Below are 23,730 nucleotides of genomic sequence, written 5' to 3'. Positions count from 1 at the left end.
TCCCATGCATTATAGAGGATAACAGAGGAGGTCTCTAGGCTGACATTGTTGATAGTTCTCTTGTCGGTGAGCAACTTGAAAAAAATTGGCCTAGGATTGGGCATTATTGACATTGATCAGCAGTAGCAGTTCCTTGCTTGGTATTACTGGGTTGCCTGTAGCTGCTGCTGAAATAGTAGTATGTAGATGATGCGTTTTCTCATTTGTCTGATTTCATGCTTCATTGCTAAGGTACCACAATTGGCCTTTGGGCCACTATCTACACTGGCATGCTGAGAGGATACAGTAGTTTTTCCAACACAGGTGCCCTACACCGTCCCTACAGTCAAGTATGGAGGTGGAAACATTATGCTTTGGGGCTGTTCCTCTGCTAAATGTACAGGCCGACTTTGCCCCATTGAGGGGCCGATTATTGTAAAATCTTGGACAAGAACCTTCTTCCCTCAGCCAGAACACCGAAGATGGGTCGTGGATAGGTCTTCCAGCATGACAAGGGAGTGACTCAAAAGAAGCACATTAAGGTCATGGAGTGGCCTAGCCAATCTCCAGACCTTAATCCTATAGTAAATTTATGGAGGGAGCTCAAAATTCGAGTTGCCAAGCAACAGCCAAGAAACCTTAAGGATTTAGAGAAGATCTGTAATGAGTGGACCAAAATCCCTCCTGTTATACTTACCTCCACTGTGCAGTTCGTTTTGCACAGAGTGGCCCCGATCCATGTCTTCTGGGGTCCCTCGGCGGCTGTCTCTGGTCCCCCCCGCAAGAACTCATCACCTTCCGGCAAGAGAGCTTGCATGAGTCCCTTGCGAGCGCGCTCCCGTGATACAGCGAGCGGCCATAGCCGCTCACTGTATCACTCGGCCCCACCCCTCGGCGCGCTGCGTCACTGGATGTGATTGACAGCAGCGCCAGCCAATGGCTACGCTGCTCTCAATCCATCCGCTCTAGCCAATCAGCGGCCAGGCTGAGCGGCGAAGAGGATCTCGGGACCGAGCGCCGGACTTTCGAGGGGTCAGGTAAGTAAAACGGGGGCTCGGGGGGGGGGGGGGGGGGTGGCAGAATCGGATGTTTTTGCACCTTAATGCAAAGATTGCATTAGGGTGAAAAAAAAATTCCTTTACAACTCCTTTAAGTTTGGCTTCAAGCCCCACATTTTCTGCTTCTATCTGCATTGGAGATCGTCAGGGGGGTTGAATCCCAAAAAAATAACTTAAATTTTAAAGTCCCAACTTCCCTCTTTTTCCTTTTTTAAAATCGACCCCTATCCTGAAATATATGCCTAGATTCACATACATTGCCGCAACTTTGCGGCGGCGTAGCTTAAGGCATTTAGGCTACGCCGCCGTAAGTTAGCGAGGCAAGTACATGATTCACAATCTACTTGCCTGCTAAGTTATGGCGGCGTAGCCTAAAGCGGGCGAGCGTAAGGGCGCCTAATTCAAATGTGTGTAAGGGGGCGTGTTTTATGTTAATGGGCTTGATCTTACGTTGAGGACTTTTTTTTTTTCTTAACTGCGCATGCGCCGGGTTTCTACATTTCCCAGTGTGCATTGCGCCTAAGTATGCCGCACGGGCCTAAACGACGTAAATCCCGATTCACGGATGACTTACGCAAACGACGTAAAAAAATCGAATTTCGACGTGGGAACGGCGGCCATACTTAACATTACTATTCCAACTAGGGCCTAGCTCTAACTTTACGCGGCCTATCTCTAACGTAAACGGCGTAAAAGTACTGCGTCGGCCGGGCGTACGTTCGTGAATCGGCGTATCTACTAATTTACATATTCTACATATTATACGCCGACCGCAATAGAAGCGCCACCTAGCGGCCAGCAAAAATATTGCAACCTAACATAAGTCGGAGTAGATTCTGAGTTAGGTCGGCTTATCTACTGATACGCCGACCTAACTCTTTCTGAATCTACCTAAATCGAGTAAATCCCTTACTTGTGATTTAGGCTCGGTTCACACTGGTGCGATGCGGGAAACCCTGCAAATCCAGTGCGGGTTCCTGAATCGCAGGCGGTTCACACTGTCCTATGGGAACCGCTGGGAGTGTCAATGCAAAGTTAATAACACCCCCAGATCGGATCGCAGTGCGAACTGAGAATTCAGGCAGGAATCTGGTGCAGACCAAAAAAAGGGTCCTGTACAAGTTTTTGGTCCGACTGCGATGCCAATTCAGACATACAATCTGTATGGCTGAATTGGCATTGCACAGACATTGCAAGTGATCTGCACAGCAGTGTGGTGCGAATCACATGCGATGTCTAACATCGCACAATTGTGAACCGGAATTTACAGTGATTTTTACACCTTTTACCTCTGCCAGGTTCTGGTATATCATTAGGATTTTATTTTCTATGTGACTCCTCCTCTTGTACCCTTATTGAAATACAATGGTTGCGTTCCTTGTGTTGCTCCAGCATAGGCGGCGTAGCCAGGTAATGTGATGTTGTTTAGGTGCTGGCACAAGTATATGACTTGCAATGGTTTTCATCTGCGAATAGGTTAGCTTTGCATCTGAATTGTGTATTTTCTAGTGTGTGTTGTAGAATGGTCATACAGTGATAAATGGTGCAGGCAGACATTATTTTGTACATCTAAAAAAAGAACGGGAACATGACCCTGTCATCTGCTAGAAACGTAAGACCCATTCTTGGAATCAGAGCTCATATATATGGGGTGGGGGGGGGGGGGGTGCCGTGCTGTGGGCTTAGCATCATTATGTAAATAACAGTACAGGTACGTCAACCATCTGCTTAGAATGTCAATCAGGATCTCTCAGGTGTTTCAGTGGTACTAAGCACCCATGTCAGCCAGCTGATCGGGAGCGATTTGTCACAGCTATGATGTTGGGAGAGAATGTTCACATAATGGGAAGGGAGCACGACGCAGGGCTATGGCGTGCCTTAGATTCCACAACGGCTATGCAAGCTGACAGTTGAAAGTGTGCTGGGCACTTGTCAGAACTTAACTATAGCAGACCTGTGGGAAGGCCGGATCATTGTGCCATGGACCATGGAGAACTTTATACAGTGATGTGTCCCATGGGAGAGAGATCACGGGGATCTTATCCAGCAGAGCTGAAAAAAACACTACTTTTGTCTGGGGAGAAATAACCTGTAAGTTTATTTAACTCTATGAGTTTGTCTAATGTCATTTAAAGTACTAACCTATGTGTAATCCCAACTTTATTAAGAGCAACAAGAGTCCTTGGGACTGTCGATTATTTAAAAATGTTCAATGAATTCATTTTGTCGCCATTTTTTTTATCTATGGGGGGGGGGGGGGGCGGGGGTTATGGTGAGGAACATTTAGGTGAGGGGGACTATATATTTTATTATAAAATAAGATTTAAAATACAAAAAAAAAGAAGAAAATGTTCAAATAATGATTATCTCCTTTGGGCCAGATTCAGAAAGCCGCGCGCAAAGTTGCGGCGGCGTAACTTTTTTCTTATTTACGTTAAGCCGCCGCAACTTAACACGTAAGTGCTGTATTCACAAAGCACTTGCGTGTTAAGTTGTGGCGGCGTAGCGTAAATTGGGCGGCCTAATTCAAAATAGACGGGTAGGGGCGTCTCCTATTTAAATTATAAAACAGATTATAGCGCACACATGCAAAAATGACATTTATCCTGCAAGGCTAGTTAAAAACACCTGAACATATTCAAAAATACGGGGGTTTGGTCACACTATATAGTCATATAGTGCTAAGCCCACTTACTGCGACAAAGTACCCCGAATCAGTGGGTCCTACCCTAGTAATAGAATGAAAGAACCTGGGTCTCAACCATGGGAGATATACTCCTCTATGTGGGAGAACTGAAGGGATTCTTCCTATACAATGGTGGCCACTAATGTGAGGTAATGAAGAGGGGGAGGGGTGCTCCAGCCAAGAGACCTGGTCAGGGTTTTCCTATTTAAATTAGGCGCGTCCACGCGCCGAACGTACTGCGCATGCGCCGGCCTTAGAAAAATCCCAGTGCGCATGCTCCGAATTATGACGGTGTTTTCGACGTGAACGTAATCGACGTAAATCCCCATTCACCGACGAGTTACGCAAATGACGTAAAAATTTTCAAATTTCCCGCGGTCACGACGTCTATACTTAACATAGGATGCGCCTGCTTTGGGCAGCTTTATCTTTATGCCGGGAAAACCCTTACGTAAACGGCGTAAAGTGACTGTGTCGGGCCCGCGTACGTTCGTGAATTGGCGTATCTCGCTGATTTACATATTCTCGGCGTAAATCAGCGAGAACGCCCCTAGCGGCCATTTTAAAATTGCAGTTAAGATCCGACGGTGTAATACAATTACGCCTGTCAGATCTTTGCTGCAAACCGGCTTATCTTGTTTTCTGCATACAGAAAAACAGATAAGCCGGCATAACTCTTTCTGAATCTGGCCCTTTTTTTCTAAAGTGGTACTATGGAATGTTTTTCAAAATAAAATAAAAGAATGATTATGTCTTTTTTTTTTTTCTATGAAAGTGATAATATGAAATGTTGTTTTCAAAATCAAATAAAAGATTTAAAATACAAAAAAAAAAAAAAAATGCCCAAAAAATGTATTTTGTCCCCATTTGCTAAACGCAAAATTATAATTGTTTATATGGGTTACAACTTACATGTCTGTCTTTCTATATAGTACAGTTAATTTTGACGTGTGTGCTTGAACAACTGTGTTTTGCGTTGCAGGTTGTATTTTGGAACTGCTCTTTGTCATTATGAGATGTCGTCCTTAACCGCTTCGTTTGTCCAAATAAAGTTTATCGACCTGCAGTTTTTTGAAAGCTGTGGAGGGGGAAGCTTTGGCAGCGTATACAGAGCAAAATGGTTGCCACAAGAAAAAGAAGTGGCGGTGAAGAAACTTCTGAAAATAGAAAAGGAGGTAAGAGATTTGTTTGGAAATTCCGGTGATATGACACATTCACTCGTACCAACATTCACGTGGCATGAGATTTATCGTACAATTTAAATGATCAAATCAATAGAAATAATTTAACCAACTGTCATGGATTGTGATGCAACTCAGATTTGGCTAATTCTCAGATATCTGCAGATACTTGTGTCCCAGTTTTTAATACAGGGGTGTCTAACTCAAGTCCTTCAGGTCTCTGCACACATTTTTACTATTTCTCTAAGTCTGAGGCCTTGTACACACGTTGGACCAGTTTCCGCGGACATGTCCGACCGTGTGTAGGGCCTACCGGACAGTTTCCCGGCCTAGCGGACAGGTTTCCAGCGGACAAAAGTTTCTTAGCACGCTAAGAAACTTGTCCGCTGGAAGCCTGTCCGTCGGACATATCCGATGGTTAGTACGACTCATCGGACATGTCCGCTGGCCCGAAATCCCGTGCATGTGTCAAATTGATTCGACGCATGCGTGGAAGCATTGGCATTCCGTGTCAGAGAACGTCGGTGTTGTCTACGTCACCGCGCTCTCTGTCCGCGGGGATTTTGGTCTGATGGTGTGTACACACATCAGACCAAAACCTCCCAGCAGACATGTCCGATGAAAACGGTCCGTGGACCGTTTTCATCGGACATGTCGGCTCGTCTGTACAAGGCCTAAAGCCTCGTACAGACGATCCGACATTGGCAGGGGATTGTCTGTTGACAGACTGTTTTCCTAAAATGTAATTCCCCCCGTACACACGGCCGGTTTTCCTGGCAGGAAAACTGCCATGAGAGCTTTGGCCGGGAATCCCAGCCGTGTGTATGCTCCACCGCAGTGTTTCCCATAGGAAAACTGCCGGGAAAAAGACCGCCGGAAATCCCAGCAGGAAAAAAGAAAACATGTTCTAATTTTTCCCGCCGGGATTCCCAGTGGTTTTCCTGTCGGGAAAACTGCCATGGAGCATACACACGGCCAGTTTTTTCGACCAAAAGCTGTCATGACGGGAAAACTGGTCTTGCGTAGGAGGCATTACCGTTAGTACGCTCCTTTTAACAATTGTTGTCCAACTTTCGGAAATGTTGGATGACATGCTAGTCAATTTTTGGCGAGCAACGTTTTGATGTCAAATTTTCGTACGGCCAGTTAACAAATCCATCACGCAAACGTTGAAAGTACAAACACGCATGCTCGGAATCAATGCTAACCAAACACAAAATTAGCAGAAGGGGCCCAAAGGGTGGCGCTCAAGAGTTGAAATTCCTCGGATTACGTCGCTACGTCATGTTTGTGGCAAGACATTTGTGTAAGGTCTTGCTTCATCAATACCACAAGAGGCTGCAGTCTACACACGCTATATAGTATGTGACCTCACTGAATAGAAAAGCACGTGTATAAAATCAAATACATGACTGCAATCAATACTCAAAGCCCAACAAAGGTGCAGTAAGGATATATAGTCAGCCCAATCACGAGCGACTCTCGTAATCCGCTGCACAAAAATGGGGCTCATGATGTAGTAATATTCTCATGTCAAAACAAAATAATGAAAAAAAAAAAGAAAAGAAAATATTAAAATATGTATAAAACTTAAGAACATTATGCATAATTGTGGGAAATACAGTATATGCACAAACTAAAATTATACATGCATATAAAAGAATGAGTTAAAGCAAACCTCCTCAAAAACACTCAATTATTCCACTTCACATATGTTTAAATGTTCACTAAACATGGCTATGCTTGCTTGTCAGACTAGTAAGTGGGGGCATGGCAGGATAAGGCTAACCTTTGGGGAGAGCAGGCTGAGTTCCCAGCATAGCTAGAGAACTGACCATGATGTGTTCTCCTTCTTAGTGTGGTCAGTTTTTAATAGGCGAGCAGGGGGACTGGCAGAAACACCAGGGATTTCATATAAAGGAAGAAATACAAAGAGAAATGGATACTTTCCCATACAAGTACATGGTACAGCAGCAATATGAAGTGTTGGGGTAACAAATGATTTAAGCTCAATGTTTGGAGTCATAAAAGAAAACCCTTCTGGTTTGTGTTTTTTGAGAGGAGTTTCCTGGCAGAAAAAACAGCTAAATACTCCTACACGCCTGTACAAAAACGCTCTATATGAATATTGTTTTCTGCCAAGTGTGTGTTGGCCCTTATGCCGCGTACACACCATCACTTTATGTGATGAAGAAAAATGACGTTTTTAAAAACATCACTTTAATTGACTGTGTGTGGGGGAAAACGTCGTTTTATGTCTTGTAAAAAACGACCAAAAAAAATTGAAGCATGCTTAAATTTTATGTGTCGTTTTTCAAAAGTGCACTTTTTACTTCACAGAAATTGACCGTGTGTAGCAAAAAACGTCGTTTTCTAAGACGTTTTTTCACCCGCGCATGCCCAGAAGCTACTTATGAGGCGAGCTTCAATGGTAAAACGTGGTGGAACGTAACCTCGCTTTGCAAGATCATTGTGAGAAAAACGATGGTGTGTAGGCAACTTCGTCTTTGAAAATTGAAGTTTCAAAAACGTAATTTTTTACTTCACAGAAAGTGTCGTTTTTTTTCATCACATAAAGTGATGGTGTGTATGCGGCATTAGGGTTTGTTTCCTTTATTTCAAGCTGATGATCTGGTCAGTAAGTCTGTTTTTCATAAGAAGAAGCTGTCCTGCAAATGTAGTAGTTGGTGGGATGATGCAAACCATTTACCACCAACAGGGTGCTTACAATGATTAGCTTTTATAAATCTTCGTAAGTTTGCTGTAAGACCCCTTTCACACTGGGGCCACAGCCATGTTGGCACTAAAGCGCCTCTTGTTTTGGCGGTGCTTTACCGATGTTTCTTTTGTGCCGCTTTTCGGGCCATTAGTGGGGCGCTTTTAACGCCCATTTTGCTGCCTTTTCAAAGCACTTTGAAAGCGCTGCCCATTCATTCCAATGATGCTGCTTGCAAGATTTTTTTTTCTCCCGCAAGCGCACCGCCCCAGTGTGAAAAGGCACACTGGAATGAATGAGAGGCAGTTTTCGGGCGCTTAGCAGAGGCTGGTTCTAGCGCTAAAGCGCCAGTGTGAAAGGGGTCTTACTGCTTATAGAGCGTGAGCTGGCGGCAATCCGCGGATTGCCGCTGCGGTCACAGCATCAGGAAAGGCCGCGGCTCTGGCCTAGCCCCGGAGCCGCGGCCATCTTGGTACACCCAGCGCGGCGGCCCTCCTCTCTATTTACACCCACAGAGGAGGAGGGGCCTGCACTTGTGGGACAGACACCGCTCTCTGGTGTCTGTACTACGGGGGGGGGGTGTCTATACTGGAGGGAGGGGGGGTCTGTACTGAGGGTGGTGACACAATTTTTTTTTTTGCACTAGTGCCACCTGCCAGTGCCAATTAGTGCCACTTGCCGTCCAGTGCCATCTGCCAGTGCCACCATCCAGTGCCAATTAGTGCCACCTTCTATCCAGTGCCAATACCAATGCCACCTTCCATCCAGTGCCATCCAGTGCCAACTAAAGCCATCAGTGCCACCTGCCAATGGCAACCAGTGCCATCTGCCAGTGCTAACTATTGCCACCAGTGCCAATTAGTGCCACCTGCCAGTCAGTGCCACTTGCCAGTGTAACCTGTTAGTGCCAATCGGTGCCATCTGCCAGTGCCAACCAGTGCCATCTGCCAATCAGTGCCACCTGCCAGTGTCAATTAGTGCCACCTGCCAATAAGTGCCATCTGCTAATACCATCTTTCAGTGCCATCCAGTGCAACCTGCCAGTGCCAATAAGTGCCACCTGCCAATCAGTGCCTTCTGCTAGTGCCATCTTCCAGTGCCAATTAGTGGCATCCAGTGCCACGAGCCAGTGCCACCAAAAAAATAAAAAAATCGGCCTAAAGTATCGGCTGCAAAAATCGGCCTAAAATATCGGCCGCAAAAATCGGCATCATGTATCGGCCATCGGCCACCCCGATTTCTAAATATCGGCATCGGCCAGAGAAAAACCCATATCGGTCAACCTCTAGTTTCATCCTGTTGTATCTAAATTTGCTGTCCATCTAATATTCATGCCTCCCCAGACCGGTATTGCTGCTATCCAAAGGTGCCTCCTGTTCTCCTTCATCCAGTGTGGGGGCACTCTAATACAGGAGGTGTGGTACTGGTCAGATGTCCAGGTGAAAACGGGGAGAAAAGCCTAAAAAAAAATTGCAGCCACCACAGCTAATGACTGGCAGGCTGCAATATATTACATTTTGGGTTTTGGGTTTTGGGTTTCAAGTGTTACTAAACCCAGGACTCTACAATCACTATATCTGGCCTGGAAATGTAATTATTTTAGTAAATATAAACCGATAAACACCTTTTCTCATCAGCAGTATATAGCAGTCTTGTGACTTCTATCAGTCCAGCTGAGCAGTGGTTAAAGCTTGTAGGATGAGTTTTCATTCTGCTCTGACTGTCCTATGAGGCTGCATGACCCCTGATCCTCTGTCTGGACAGTGCTGATTTGGCCCTGTGTTGATCACATGCACCATCCAGAAATAAAATAAAAAAACTCTCTAGCAATACACACCAAACTGAGCATGTGCAGAGTGCCCCCAAGGCTCTGTTCTATCAGTAGATGTATTGGGGACTGTGAAATAAGGGGAGAATCAGAGAAGGCAGGATCAAACAGCCTTTTTACACAATGCAAAGGATTAACCCCTTAGGTTCTAAAGTGAGTATAACAAGTATGCTTTACTGTATATACAGACTGTTGTGGGTTTAATAACACTTTAATACCTAGGCTGGTACATGGGAACACCAAGTTCTCTTGCACCTATTCTCTAAGACAGTGCTGGACGATTTCCAGGCAGCCAATGCTTCTAAAAAATTATTTCTGGCCCCGAAGGTTTGAGATTTTCTCTAGTTGTTAATAGAGCCGGCTCCTAAAAATGACTTCTGAATTCCATACTAATTTGCCCACCCCTGCCCTCAACTATCCAGTGCTTTCATGAACGGTAATGATTGCAATGTTACATAAAGTGGTTACACTAGCTGGAGTTAACTTGGGCCCTAGGCCCGACTGGAGTGTAGGCATGAGTATAATAAGGAGTCATTGTCAGATACCTGAGCTGAGTGTGAAACCAAGAGCAAACACCTAGACAGGAATGGCAGCAAGGTCGGGGCAGGAAGAGTTCAGTTGAGGTGAGCAATGAAGCCTAATCTGAAAAACCACGAAGAGGTGACACCCATAAGATACTAAACTGGGCAACATTAGAGGGAATAAAGGGCCAGATTCAGGTAGAATCGCGGTGGCGTAACGTATTGTAGATACGTTACACCGCCGCAATTTTTCATCGCAAGTGCCTGATTCACCAAGCACTTGCGCGAAAAATTACGCGGGCGGCCTCCGGCGTAAGCCCGCGTAATTTAAAGGGGCGTGTGCCATTTAAATTAGGCGCGCTCCCGCGCCGGACCTACTGCGCATGCTCCGTTTCGAAATTCCCGCCGTGCTTTGCGCGAACTGACGTAATTTTTCCGATCGGCGACGTGCGTAGCGTACTTCCGTATTCCCGGACGTCTTACGCAAACGACGTGAAATTTTAAAATTCGACGCGGGAACGACGGCCATACTTTATACAGCACATACGTGTGCTGTGTAAAGTTAAGGCACCAAAAACGACGACTACCTTTGCGACGGGAAACTAGACTAGCGGCGACGTAGCGAACGCGAAAATCCGTCGTGGATCGCCGTAACTCCTAATTTGCATACCCGACGCTGGTTTACGACGCAAACTCCCCCCAGCGGCGGCCGCGGTACTGCATCCTAAGATCCGACAGTGTAAAACAATTACACCTGTCGGATCTTAGGGCTATCTATGCGTAACTGATTCTATGAATCAGTCGCATAGATAGAAACAGAGATACGACGGCGTATCAGGAGATACTCCGTCGTATCCCCTTTGTGAATCTGGCCAAAGTTGCCAATAAAAATAGCACCAGGCTTACCAAGTAGTAGTGAGGCCATAGGATGAGTATAACCACATAGGAAATGGCAAGATATAAAATATGGCAACGGCAAATTTTTTATAATGCTAAATAAAGTTTAGAGCAGGGGTCTCAAACTCAAATTACCTGAGGGCCACAAGACAAGTTTTCATATGCCATGGGGGGCCGCATGCAAACTTTCAAACTTCAAAAACAACAGTACTGGTGTCAGCGAACACATTATTAACCCCCAGCACTGGTGTCAGCGAGCGCATTATTACCACCAGCACTGGTGTAAGTCAGGGTTTGACAAATTTGCTTGGAATCTAGGAGCCAGCTAAAAAAGTTAGGAGCCAGAAAACGCACCCCGTCCCGACGAGCTTGCGCGCAGAAGCGAACACATACGTGAGCAGCGCCCGCATATGTAAACGGTGTTCAAACCACACATGTGAGGTATCGCCGCGATTGGTAGAGTGAGAGCAATAATTCTAGCTCCTCTGTAACTTAAAACATGCAACATGTAGATTTTTTTAAACGTCGCCTATGAAGATTTTAAAGGGTAAAAAAGTTTGTCGGCATTCCACAAGCGGACACAATTTTGAAGCGTGACATGTTGGGTATGAATTTACTCGGCGTAACATTATCTTTCATAATATTAAAAAAAATGGGGATAACTTTACTGTTGTCTTATTTTTTAATTAAAAAAAGTGTAATTTTTTCCCAAAAAAGTGCGCTTGTAAGAGCGCTGCGCAAATACGGCGTAACAGAAAGTATTGCAATGATCGCTATTTTATTCTCTAGGGTGTTAGGATAAAAAAATATATATAATGTTTGGGGGTTCTAATTAGAGGGAAGAATATGGCAGTGAAAATAGTGTAAAATGACATTAGAATTGCTGTTTAACTTGTAATGCTTAACTTGTAATACCAACGGCCACCACCAGATGGCGCCAGCTCACATCTGGTGGTAATAACTTGTAATACCAACGGCTCACCACCAGATGGCACCAGCTCAAAAAAAAAGAAAAAAAAAAAAAAATTTTTTTTTTTTTTTTGCTCCCCTCACTTCCACCCTGCCTGAGGGCCATTTATAACTGGTCCGCGGGCCGCAAATGGCCCGCGGGCCGGTACTTTGAGACCACTGGTTTAGAGCTTTGCAGGAGCACATTGGCATTTCAAGCTCTCTGCCTTTTAACATCCAATTGTGTAAGACTCCCAATTATGTCACGCACTTATCACACCATTTTATATTATCCCTATTTACAGTTTATGAGTAAGTGAGATGTATCTGACACTGTTGACTCCAAAGATGTGTGTGTGTGTGTGTATATATATATATATATATATATATATATATATATATATATATATATATATATATATATATACCACAGACACATTCAGGTATATGCATTAATGCTGCGTAAACTTCTCTGAGCGTATGTGAATTGCAGCGATTAATCGCAACCAACCGATACATTTTGGATTTTTTTTGGTAATTAAACTTTGACTTGTTTGCCTCTAAAGCTGGGTATAAAAGTTAAATTTTTTTTTCCTTCAACCAATGAGTTGAAGGAAAAAAAAATACCTGCAGATCTCCGCGTCAACACAACGATGTGCGATTTAGGGATCCCCCCCACTGTGCTTTTTTTTATTCTGACAGAGGGACTTCTTCCCCTTTTAGAATACACTGATCACCGCTTGCAAGCGCTGATCGAATGTTGGTTTTCCACCAAGACCATTCAACCAAAGCAAGTAGACAGGCCCCTTTCACACGGGGCGGATCAGTAATGATCCACCCCGTGAACCTCCGCTTGCTCACCGGCGATCGCTCCGTTGATCCCCGCTGAGCGGCGGATGACAGGGCGGTCCCCGCACACTGTGCAGTCACCGCCCTGTCTTTTCTCAGCTCTCCCCTATGGGGAAATCGGATGAACATGGACCGTCTGTCCGTGTTCACCCGATCCGCCAGACGAATGGAGAAGTAGGTTTTTCCTTCCTCACACTTTGGCGGATCGGAGCGGGTCGGATGTCAGCGGGCATGTCACTGCTGACATCCGCGGCTCCATAGAGGAGCACGGAGCGCCTGTTCAGGTCCGCCTAAAAACTGGCAGGCGGACCTGAACTGGCCGCCCGTGTGAAAGAGCCCTTACTGATATTCAGATGGTTCCTGTCGAATTGGCCGATTTTTTGACACATGTTTTCTGGTGCTCTAGGTACTTTTATGCTGAATTAAGAAGAAATTATTTTGTAATAAAAAAAAAGTTGTAGAAGAGCAGTTAATGACGCAAATATCTTGGGTTATTTGTTGGATGAGGGGTGATTCTTGGCACACTGTCAAGGGTCTGTGGAAGCATTCAGGCACTACAGCCGCCGGGGATTGCTTCCACCTGGCAGCTGACAGTCGGCTTGTCAGACTTGCATGCACTACTCCCTAGCAGTTTTCCCATCAGGAAAACAGACGGGCATCCCAATGGGAAAATAGAGAACCCTGCTCTCTATTTTATCGTCTGGTTTCCTGCCGAGAAAACCGGTCGTCTGTATGCAGTGAAAAACCGTGCATGCTCAATAACACTTCGACACATGCGCGGTAGCATACAAGGTTAGTGTGGGGTGTAGCAAGATGGCGGCGACGGCATCAAATGTGACGAGACGCCGGCTCGTAGTCGATGACGTCACCGCGTTCTTGCCATTTAAAAGAACGGCGGCTCTTTTGAGTGGCCGTCCGTATGCACGGCTTTGCAAGGCAAGCTTGCCAGGAATCCTGTCAGGATTTTTTTTCCTGACGGGATTCCCGGCCGTGTGTACAGGGCTTGTGTATGTGTGTGTGTGTGTATGTGTGTGTGTGTGTGTGTGTGTGTGTATGTGTGTATAAAACCTTTTACTGCTGCCGACGTATGACCTACAGTGGGGAAAATTATTATTTGATCCCTTTCAGATTATGTAAGCTTGCCCGCTTACAAAGAAATGAGTCTTACTTTTACCATAGGTGTATTTTAAATGATGGAGTCATGGGAGTTGATTTACTAGAGTGGAGAGTGCAAAATGTGGTGCAGCTGTGCATGGTAGCCAATCGGCTTCTTTCATCCGCTTGTTCAATTGGGCGTTTGACAAAAAAACCTGGAAGCTGGTTGGTTTCTATGCAGAGCTGCACCAGATTTTTGCAATCTCCAGTTATAGTAAATCAACTCCAGAATATCAACCAAAAAATACAGAAAAAACACGTAAAACAAATGTTCTAAATGGAGTTACAGTGAGTAAAATAAGTATTTTGATCCTTTACCAACCAACAATACTTCTGGCTCCCACAGACTGGCTACAGTATGTACTCATGTGGTACACAGATTAGTCCTGTCAATTTAAGAAGGCGCTCCGAACTTGTTATGTGTGTGTATAAGACACCTGTCCACAGAATATATTTCTTCCATTCAAACCTCACGATCATGGGCAAGACCAAACAGCTGTCAAAGAACATCAGGGACAAAATTGTAGATCTGCACAAGGCTGGAACGGGCTACAAGACCATCAGCAAGAAGCTTGGTGAGAGGGAGACAACTATTGGAGTGATTATTTGCAAATGGAAGAAATACAAAATATCCATCAATCGCCCTCAGTCTGGAGCTCCATGAAAGATTTTGCCTCATGGGGTAAGGATGATCATGAGAAAAGTGAGGGATCAGCCCAGAACTACACCGGAGGAGCTTGTGAATGACCTCAAGGCCGTTGGGACCACAGTCAGCAGTTGGGACTGCAGCGCCCGCAAGGTCCCCCTCCCCAAGAAGGCACGTGTACAGGCCCGTCTAAAGTTTGCCAATGAACCTCAAAATCATTCAGAGAAGTATTGGGAGAAAGTGCTGTGGTCAGATGAGACCAACATTTTTGCCTTTTGGCATCAACTCGACTTGTTGTGTATTTAGGAAGAAAAATGCTGACTATGACCATAAGAACACCAACCCTACAGTCAAGCATGGAGGTGGGAACATTTAGCCGGATTCAGGTAGAGTGGTGTATATTTGAGCGGGCGTAGCGCAGCTCATATGCGCTACTCCGACGTAACATAGAGAGGCAAGACCAGTATTCACAAAGCACTTGCTCCCTAAGTTACGGCGGCGTAGCATAAATGGGCAGGCGTAAGCCCGCCTAATTCAAAGTAGGCAGGTAGTGGGCGTGATGTATTACAATGAAGCGTGACCCCATGTAAATGAAGGGCCAAACGAACAGCACATGCGCGCACATGCTCAGAATCACGTTGCATATACTCCCTAAGATACGACGGCTCAATGCCTTCGACGGGAACATAGCCTACGCCCAGCCCCATTCACGTACGACTTACGCAAACGACGTAAAATCCGACGGCTGTTCTGATGTCCATACCCTACATGACTTAGACCTGCTATTTGGTGGTTTATCTTTACGCTGGACGTACGCCTTGCGTAAACGGCGTAGCTTACTGCGACGGGCGCAAGTACGTTCGTGAAACGGCGTATCTAGGTCATTTACATTATCGACGCGTAAATCAATGGAAGCGCCCCTAGCGGCCAGCGTAAATATGCGCCCAAGATACGACAGCGTAGGAGACTTACGTCGGTCGGATGGAGCCGAAATGCAGGCGTATCTCCTTTGCAGAATCAAGCGCATAGATACGACGGCGCATCCGTGGACTTACGCGGCGTATCATTAGATACGTCGGCGTAAGTCTTTGTGAATCCGGGCCATTATGTTTTGGGGCTGTTTCTCAGCTAAAGGTACAGGCTGACTTTGCCCCATTGAGGGCCAATGGATGGGTCTTCTAGCATGACAGTGACCCAAAACCTACCACCAAGGCAACAAATAAGTGGCTCAAGAATAAGCACATTAAAGTCAGAGTGGCCTAGCCAGTCTCCACATCTATAGCAGGAGCTGAAACTTTGAGTTGCCAAACGACAGCCAAGAAACCTTAAGGTTTTAGAGAAGATTTGTAAAGAAGAGTGGACCAAATTCCCTCCTGAGATGTGTGCAAACCTGGTAACCCACTACAAGAGATGTCTTACCTCTGTGCTTGCCAACAAGGGTTTCTCCACCAAGTACTTAGTCATGTTTTACTTGGGGATTAAATACTTATTTTACTTCTATTATAAAAATTATTAGGGTTGTCCCGATACCACTTTTTTAGGACAGAGTACAAGTACCGATACCTTTTTTTAATGTACTCACCGATACGAATACCGATATTTTTTTTTAAATGTGTCCCCAAATGCAGCCATGTCCCCCCACAAATGCAGCCATGCCCCCCCCACAAATGCAGCCATGTCCCCCCCATATGCAGCCATGTCCCCCCCCATATGCAGCCATGTCCCCCCCCATATGCAGCCATGTCCCCCCCTATATGCAGCCATGTCCCCCCCTATATGCAGCCATGTCCCCCCCCTATATGCAGCCATGTCCCCCACATAAATGCAGCCATGTCCCCCACATAAATGCAGCCATGTCCCCCCACATAAATGCAGCCATGTCCCCCCCACATAAATGCAGCCATGTCCCCCCCACATAAATGCAGCCATGTCCCCCCCACATAAATGCAGCCATGTCCCCCCCACATAAATGCAGCCATGTCCCCCCCACATAAATGCAGCCATGTCCCCCCCACATAAATGCAGCCATGTCCCCCCCACATAAATGCAGCCATGTCCCCCCCACATAAATGCAGCCATGTCCCCCCCACATAAATGCAGCCATGTCCCCCCCACATAAATGCAGCCATGTCCCCCCCACATAAATGCAGCCATGTCCCCCCCACATAAATGCAGCCATGTCCCCCCCACATAAATGCAGCCATGTCCCCCCCACATAAATGCAGCCATGTCCCCCCCACATAAATGCAGCCATGTCCCCCCCACATAAATGCAGCCATGTCCCCCCCACATAAATGCAGCCATGTCCCCCCCACATAAATGCAGCCATGTCCCCCCCACATAAATGCAGCCATGTCCCCCCCACATAAATGCAGCCATGTCCCCCCCACATAAATGCAGCCATGTCCCCCCCACATAAATGCAGCCATGTCCCCCCCACATAAATGCAGCCATGTCCCCCCACATAAATGCAGCCATGTCCCCCCCACATAAATGCAGCCATGTCCCCCCCACATAAATGCAGCCATGTCCCCCCCACATAAATGCAGCCATGTCCCCCCCACATAAATGCAGCCATGTCCCCCCCACATAAATGCAGCCATGTCCCCCACATATGCAGCCATGTCCCCAAACATATGCAGCCATGTCCCCCATACCTAATGATGATGCCGCCGCCGCGTTAATCACCGTGCGGCGAACATTACAGGCAGCTTTCGTTTGAATAGCTGTTTTCCCTGCCACGCCGTGTAAAGGACACTCCCCCTTGCTCGGGATTGGGTCCAAGGGGGAGTGTCTATACACGGCGCGGCGGGCAAAACAGCTATTCAAACTAAAGGTGCCTGTAATATTCACCGCACGGTGATTAACACGGCAGCGGCGGATTTGCGATATACGGCGGCCGGGGGGGGGGGGGGGCAAGTAATCTATTTAGGCATCGGGGATATTTGCGGGAGTACAAGTACTCCCGCAAATACTCGGTATCGGTCCCGATACCGATACTGGTATCGGGACAACCCTAAAAATTATAGACTCTTTGTTTCTTTGTAAGCGGGCAAACTTACAAAATCTGCAGGGACTGAATATTTTTCACCACCTTCTGTCGGGGACAGTAAAGGGGTTTAAGTGGACCTGAACCCAAGAAGTGAAGATTTGCTCTTCCCAGAGGAGGCTCATGACCGGCTTTTTTTTAAATGCGCTCTCTATAAAGATTCCATACATTTATTCTTCCATGTGCAACATGGCAGGTTGTTCCACATAAATGCTCAGCTACACATCATGGATGGATTTGTTGTTGTGACTACTATGAGTTCAATGTATGTGGGGCTGTCTATTTGTAAGAAGACATCAAATGTTGAGCACTTCCATGTTTTGTGTAAGCACTGTGATATAGCTGAGATTTTGCTAGTTGCAGTTATATAGTTCTCTTCGGGATTTTGTTATCATAATTACCTAGGTGGATGCAGCATTGGTACAAAGCAAACACTTCCTTGCTCAGTTCTAAGAGCTTCCTAAGCAGAGAGCTCTTGGCTCTGACCCCTGCCTCGCGCACATGCGCTCTGGTCTGTGGGAGGACCTTGAGCGGGCGGCCCAGGCTCTCAGCGGCTTGCTGAGAGGCTGAGCCCCGTGCTGGTCCAGGCAAAGGCTCATTCACACAGGTACTGAGGCCTGTACCGCAAGAATGAGCCATGTGTTTATGCTTCTAGAGCCACCTGCTCCTATGTACAAGGCAGACTATGTTACTGAATAGGGCTGCAGCAGCTGTACAAACACAACCACATTGTGGTGAAGTTCCTCTTTAACCAGTTCCCGACCGGCTCACGCAGATATACTGCGGCAGATTGGCTCTCCTGGGTGAAATACTATGTATATGTGTGTGTTTGTGTGTATGTATATGTGTTTGTATGTATATGTGTGTGTGTATGTATATGTGTGTGTGTATATATATATATATATATATATATATATATATATATATATATATATATATATATATATATATATATATATATATATATATATATATATACACGCACACACATACACGCACACGCACACACACACACATATACATGCACACACACACACCGCGATTGCGTGCATGAGCAATGGGGGTTTGTGTTTGTAAACACACAAATTCCTGTGCTGTTTGAGGAGAGAAGAACAGATCGTGTCTTTCTACAAAGTAGAAAACACAAACTCTTATCTCCTATAGTGAGTCCCCATCCCCCAACAGTTAGAACACACAATAGGGAACACAGTTAACCCCTTGATTGCCCCCTAGTGTTAACCCCTTTCCTGCCAGTCACATTTACATAGTATTCAGTGCATATTTATAGCACTGATCGCTCTGTAAATGTCATTGGTCCCAAAAATGTGTCAAAAGTGTTCGACCTGTCCGTCGCAATACCGCCATTACTAGTAAAAAAACTAGTAAAAAAAAATCTTTCCCATAGTTTGTAGACGCTAAGGGCCAGATTCTCGTAGATCGGCGTATTTTTGTGCGGGCGTAACGTATCCTATTTACGTTACGCCTCCGCAACTTAGACGGGCAAATGCTGTATTCTCAAAGCACTTGCTCCGTAAGTTGCGGCGGCGTAGCGTAAATAGGCCGGCGTAAGCCTGCCTAATTCAAATTTGGAACAGGGGGCGTGTTTTATGTAAATAACTTGTGACCCGACGTGATTGACGTTTTTTACTAACGGCGCATGCGCCGTCTGTTGAAAAACCCAGTGTGCATTGCTCCAAAGTACGCCGCAAGGACGTATTGGTTTCGACGTGAACGTAAATGACGTCCAGCCCTATTCACGGATGACTTGCGCAAACGACGTAAAATATTCAAAATTTGACGCGGGAACGACGTCCATACTTAAACATTGGTACGCCGCATGTACGCCTCATATAGCAGGGGTAACTTTACGCCGGGAAAAGCCTAACGTAAACAGCGTATCTGTACTGTGTCGGCCGGACGTACGTTCGTGAATTTGCGTATCTAGCTGATTTACATATTTCTAGGCGTAAATCAGCGTACACGCCCCTAGCGGCCGGCGTAAATATGCAGTTAAGATCAGACGGCGTAACAGACTTACGCCGGTCGGATCTAATAGAAATCTATGCGTAACTGATTCTATGAATCGGGCGCATAGATACGACCGCCCAGACTCAGAGATACGACGGCGTATCTGGAGATACGCCGTTGTATCTCCTTTGCGAATCTGGGCCTATAACTTTTGCGCAAACCAATCAATATACACTTATTGCAATTTTTTTTTTTATTGTGATATTTACTATAGCAAAAGGTAAAATATATTGGGGGTTATTTCCGAAAGGCAAATTCACTTTGCACTACAAGTGCACTTGGAAGTACAGTCGCTGTAGATCTGAGGGCGACATGCAAGGAAAAAAAAAAAACGCATTTTTGCTTGTATATGATTGGATGATAAAATCAGTAGAGCTTCCCCTAATTTCAGAGCTTTCCCTCAGATCTACAGCGACTGAACTTACAAGTGCACTTGCAGTGCAGAGTGGATTTCTCTTTAGTAAATCACCCCCATTGTGTTTTTTTCAAAAATGTTGCTCTTTTTTTTGTTTATAGCGCAAAAAATAAAAACCGCAGAGGTAATCAATACCGCCAAAAGAAAGATATTTGTGGGAAAAAAGGGACGTCCGTTTTGTTTGGGTACAACATTGCACGACTGCGCATTTGTAAGTTAAAGCGACACCGTGCCGTATCGCAAAAATTGGGCAGCCAAATCTTCCGGGCTGAAGTGGATAAACAGATTTTTTTTTTTTTTATCTATTGCGGTTACTGTATAAACATGCTAGCCCTGGGTGCTACAGGAAATTGGCAACTAAGGCACAGATGGTACATGTAATGTGGCAGCATTGTTATTAATAACAGTTTGTTTTCTAGATAAACTATGAAGGCAATAAAATGCACAATTCTATTTGCTCTCTTGACTGATAGGTATTAACCATTTACTATCCCAGCTAGAGAAATCGTGTTATTGTAATGTCTGTCTGTTTTTTTCTGTATAGGACTCTCTTCTATAGTACACATATGAAGAATTTGTGTCAGGCCCTGAATATGCAGGCCCTGCTCTGATACATTAACCACTTAAGGACCAAGCCTATTTCTGACACTTGTTGCTTACAAGTTAAAACCAGTATTTTTTGCTAGAAAATTACTTGGAACCCCCAAACATTTTACATTTTTTTTTATTTTTATCAAAGACACTGGAAAACAAAATGGCGGTTATTGCAATATTTTATGTCACATTGTATTTGCAATGCAATTTTTGGGGAATAAAATCAATTACACAGAATTAAAAAAACAAACACTAAGCAGTAAAGTTAGCCCAATTTTTTTTTGTATATTGTGAAAGATGATGTTACACGGAGTAAATAGATACCTAATATGTTACAGTTCAAAATGGCTTAAAATCTCCATAAACGTTGCTTTTAATTTTTTTTTTACTGGTCACCTCTTTAGGCTTCATTTCCATGGACGTTTTTACAGCTTTTACACTTTTTACACTTTTTTTTAGCCTTTTTTACAGCTTAAAAACGCCTGTCCATGTTTTTTTTTTTTCTTGGGCTCAAAAACGCTGTGGTAGCGTTTTTGAGCGTTTTTTAACGTCTGGCGTTTTTACCGCGCTAACGCTGGAGCTTCAGAAAGCACTGGTCCTGTTTTTTTTTTTTTTTGCAGCTTAAAAACAGGTCAGCCATCTACAGCTCAAAAACGTCATGGTGGGCATGGGGCCATAGACTAACATGGAGAGCCGCTTTTAAGCTGCAAAAAACGCTCAGAAAAGTGGCTGTAAAAATGTCCAAAAACGTCCATGGTAATGAAGCCTTAGAGTTACAGAGGAGGTCTTTAGCTAGAATTATTGCTCTCGCTTTGACGATCGAGACGATACCTCACATGTGTGATTTAAACACAATTTACATTTGCGGGTGCAACTTGCGTATGCGCAGGGACGCTTTTAATTGTATTTATTTTTTTTTATTCCATAAGTCTTTATTGAGTATATAATAGTGCAAAAGACAACAAGAAGACAAATTTTGAGCACATAAAATGTTCAACAGTTCAGAACAGTTCAGAATTTTTACAGGTATGAGCAAGATAAAAGGAATGGTGTAGACATTATGCATATGAAATAAACTGAAGTTTGCTTGATGTATTGGTATATTCAAAAAAATTCATCCTTTAGTTTTGTACCTGTATTCAGGGTTTGGGAAGGGGAAGGATTGACCTAGGAGGGGGAGGGGGGGGGGGGTAGGGTAAAAAAAAAAAAAAAAAAAAAAAAGGAGAAAACAGAGAGAGAGAAAAAGAAAGACATGTGTAGCGCGTATGAGAGGAGAAAATCAGCGAAACCATCAATCTCAGATTAGACAGATCTGAGGTTCAGGCATTACAAGTTATAGGTTTTGTATTCTGGGGTGCTTTTATACTCAAGCCATTTGTACCAAGTCGTATTAAATGTAGTAATCCGTTCCTGAGCAGTGCTAATGAGTTCTTCAATTCTTTCTATGTTAGTTAGCCTGCGAAACCACTCTTTCTTTGTTGGTGTGATAGTTGAACGCCAGTGGCAAGGAATACAGTGTCTAGCAGCGTTTATCATGAACATTGTGAGGGATTTCAAGTATCTCCTTCTGGGGATTAAACTATGGTGTAGCAGATATTGTGTCGGTTCTAGTCGGAGGTCTTCTGATGTGATTGAGGTAATAGTTTCATGAACCATTTTCCAGAAGGGTTGGATTAATGGGCATGACCACCAGATGTGAAGCATCGAGCCTTCCCCTACATTGCATCTCCAACACTTGTTAGAAATTTGGGATGAAAACTTATGGAGCAAGGTGGGAGTTCTGTACCATCTGGTTACAATTTTATAGCCACACTCTTGGGTGGCAACATTTAGAGAGCCCTTGTGGGCGTACATAAAAATGGTTTCCCATTCTGCTTGTGTGAAGGTCAGGTTTAGATCTTTTTCCCATGCCAGACAAGACGCACTGGAGAAGTCCGCATCGGTTTCAAATAGAGAATTATACAGTATAGAAATGGTGTGCCTTTGTGGTTTATTTTGCGAAATCAAGGTCTCTAAAACCGTGGGGGGTCGAGACCAGATACGGATAGGCTCTTTAGCAGTCAAGAAATGTTTGATTTGCAAGTATTGCCAATGTGAAAATACAGTCGGCTTTAGTTCTCTGTTCACCTCATCTCTAGTTAATAAGATACCAGACTTAAAAAAGTGCAGAATCCGTTTGTCCCTGTGTGGCCAAGTCCTGGGAAAGAAATTACGTTCTAATCCAGGAGGAAAATCAGGATTGTTGTTTAGGGGGGTAAGTGGGCCTAGCCATGGTGACGGGCAGGTTGCTTTGAATGTGGTACGAAATATTTCTAGGGTGGGGCCAATGAGAGGATGATGTTTGGCAGCTAAAGCGTGGTGTTTCGGGTTGATCCAAGGAAGATTTCTGACTGGTTGATCGAATTGCGAGTGCTCCAATGTGACCCAATCCTTTATTGAGTGGTGGTTGTTCCAGTCCACTATCCTCGCTAGAAGGGCAGCTTGGTGATACTTACGCAGATCAGGAAGTGCAATCCCTCCCTTGTGTTTGGGTAAATTCAGTTTCGTAAATCTTAATCTTGGGGATTTGCCTCTCCAAATAAAAGAAGAGCAGGCTTGTCGAAAGGCGACAAAAAAGGCAAGAGGAAGTTTGATAGGGATCGCTTGCATAGCGTAAAGGAAGCGGGGTAGTATTGTCATTTTAATCAACGAGGCCCTGCCAAACCAGGAGACATTTAAGGAGCTCCATCTCTTGAGATCTTCTTTAGATTCCTTTAGAATTGGGGTAAAGTTTAATTTGAATAAGTCAGGTAAAGATTTGGGAATCACAATTCCCAAATATGTAAAGGAATTTTCTGCCCAAGTGAATGGAAAGTTCTTCCTACAAAGGTCCACCTCGCCCGGGGATAACGTAATATTTAACGCGGTTGATTTTGAGTGGTTGATTTTTAGATTAGATATTGCTTGGAATTGTTCTAAGTCCTGTAGTAGATTGGGTAGGGATATATGGGGAAGCGAAAGGAAGAGAAGCATGTCGTCCACAAATGCGGCTATCTTGTACATTTTGTCATTTATTTGTATTCCCTTGATATCTGGGTTTTCCCGTATTCTATTTAACAAGGGTTCCAATGTTAGTACATAAAGTAAAGGGGAGAGGGGGCAGCCCTGTCTCGTTCCGTTTCGTAGTTTGAAGGCGTCCGA

The 23,730-nt window shown here is 44.8% G+C and overlaps 1 protein-coding gene across 4 annotated transcripts in view; it reads left to right on the top strand.

The window, feature by feature from the left end:
* MAP3K20 (mitogen-activated protein kinase kinase kinase 20) overlaps positions 1 to 23,730 on the top strand; it is a 277,073-nt gene that overhangs the window by 51,141 nt on the left and 202,202 nt on the right. For 3 of the 4 annotated variants that reach the window (XM_040357733.1, XM_040357731.1, XM_040357734.1), the window contains exon 2: positions 4,706 to 4,898. In XM_040357733.1, coding sequence (XP_040213667.1) covers positions 4,740 to 4,898 — 159 coding nt within the window. In that variant the 5' untranslated portion in view covers positions 4,706 to 4,739. Of the gene's footprint in view, positions 1 to 2,772; positions 3,129 to 4,705; positions 4,899 to 23,730 lie in introns of those variants that run through there. The other variant, XM_040357732.1, reaches the window with a different exon arrangement.

The sequence above is a fragment of the Rana temporaria genome, chromosome 6, assembly GCF_905171775.1.
Source record: "Rana temporaria chromosome 6, aRanTem1.1, whole genome shotgun sequence".
In the NCBI taxonomy this organism is placed as follows: Eukaryota; Metazoa; Chordata; class Amphibia; order Anura; family Ranidae; genus Rana; species Rana temporaria.
Note: the sequence above shows the minus strand (reverse complement) of the source record. Positions and strands in the feature narration are given on the sequence as shown.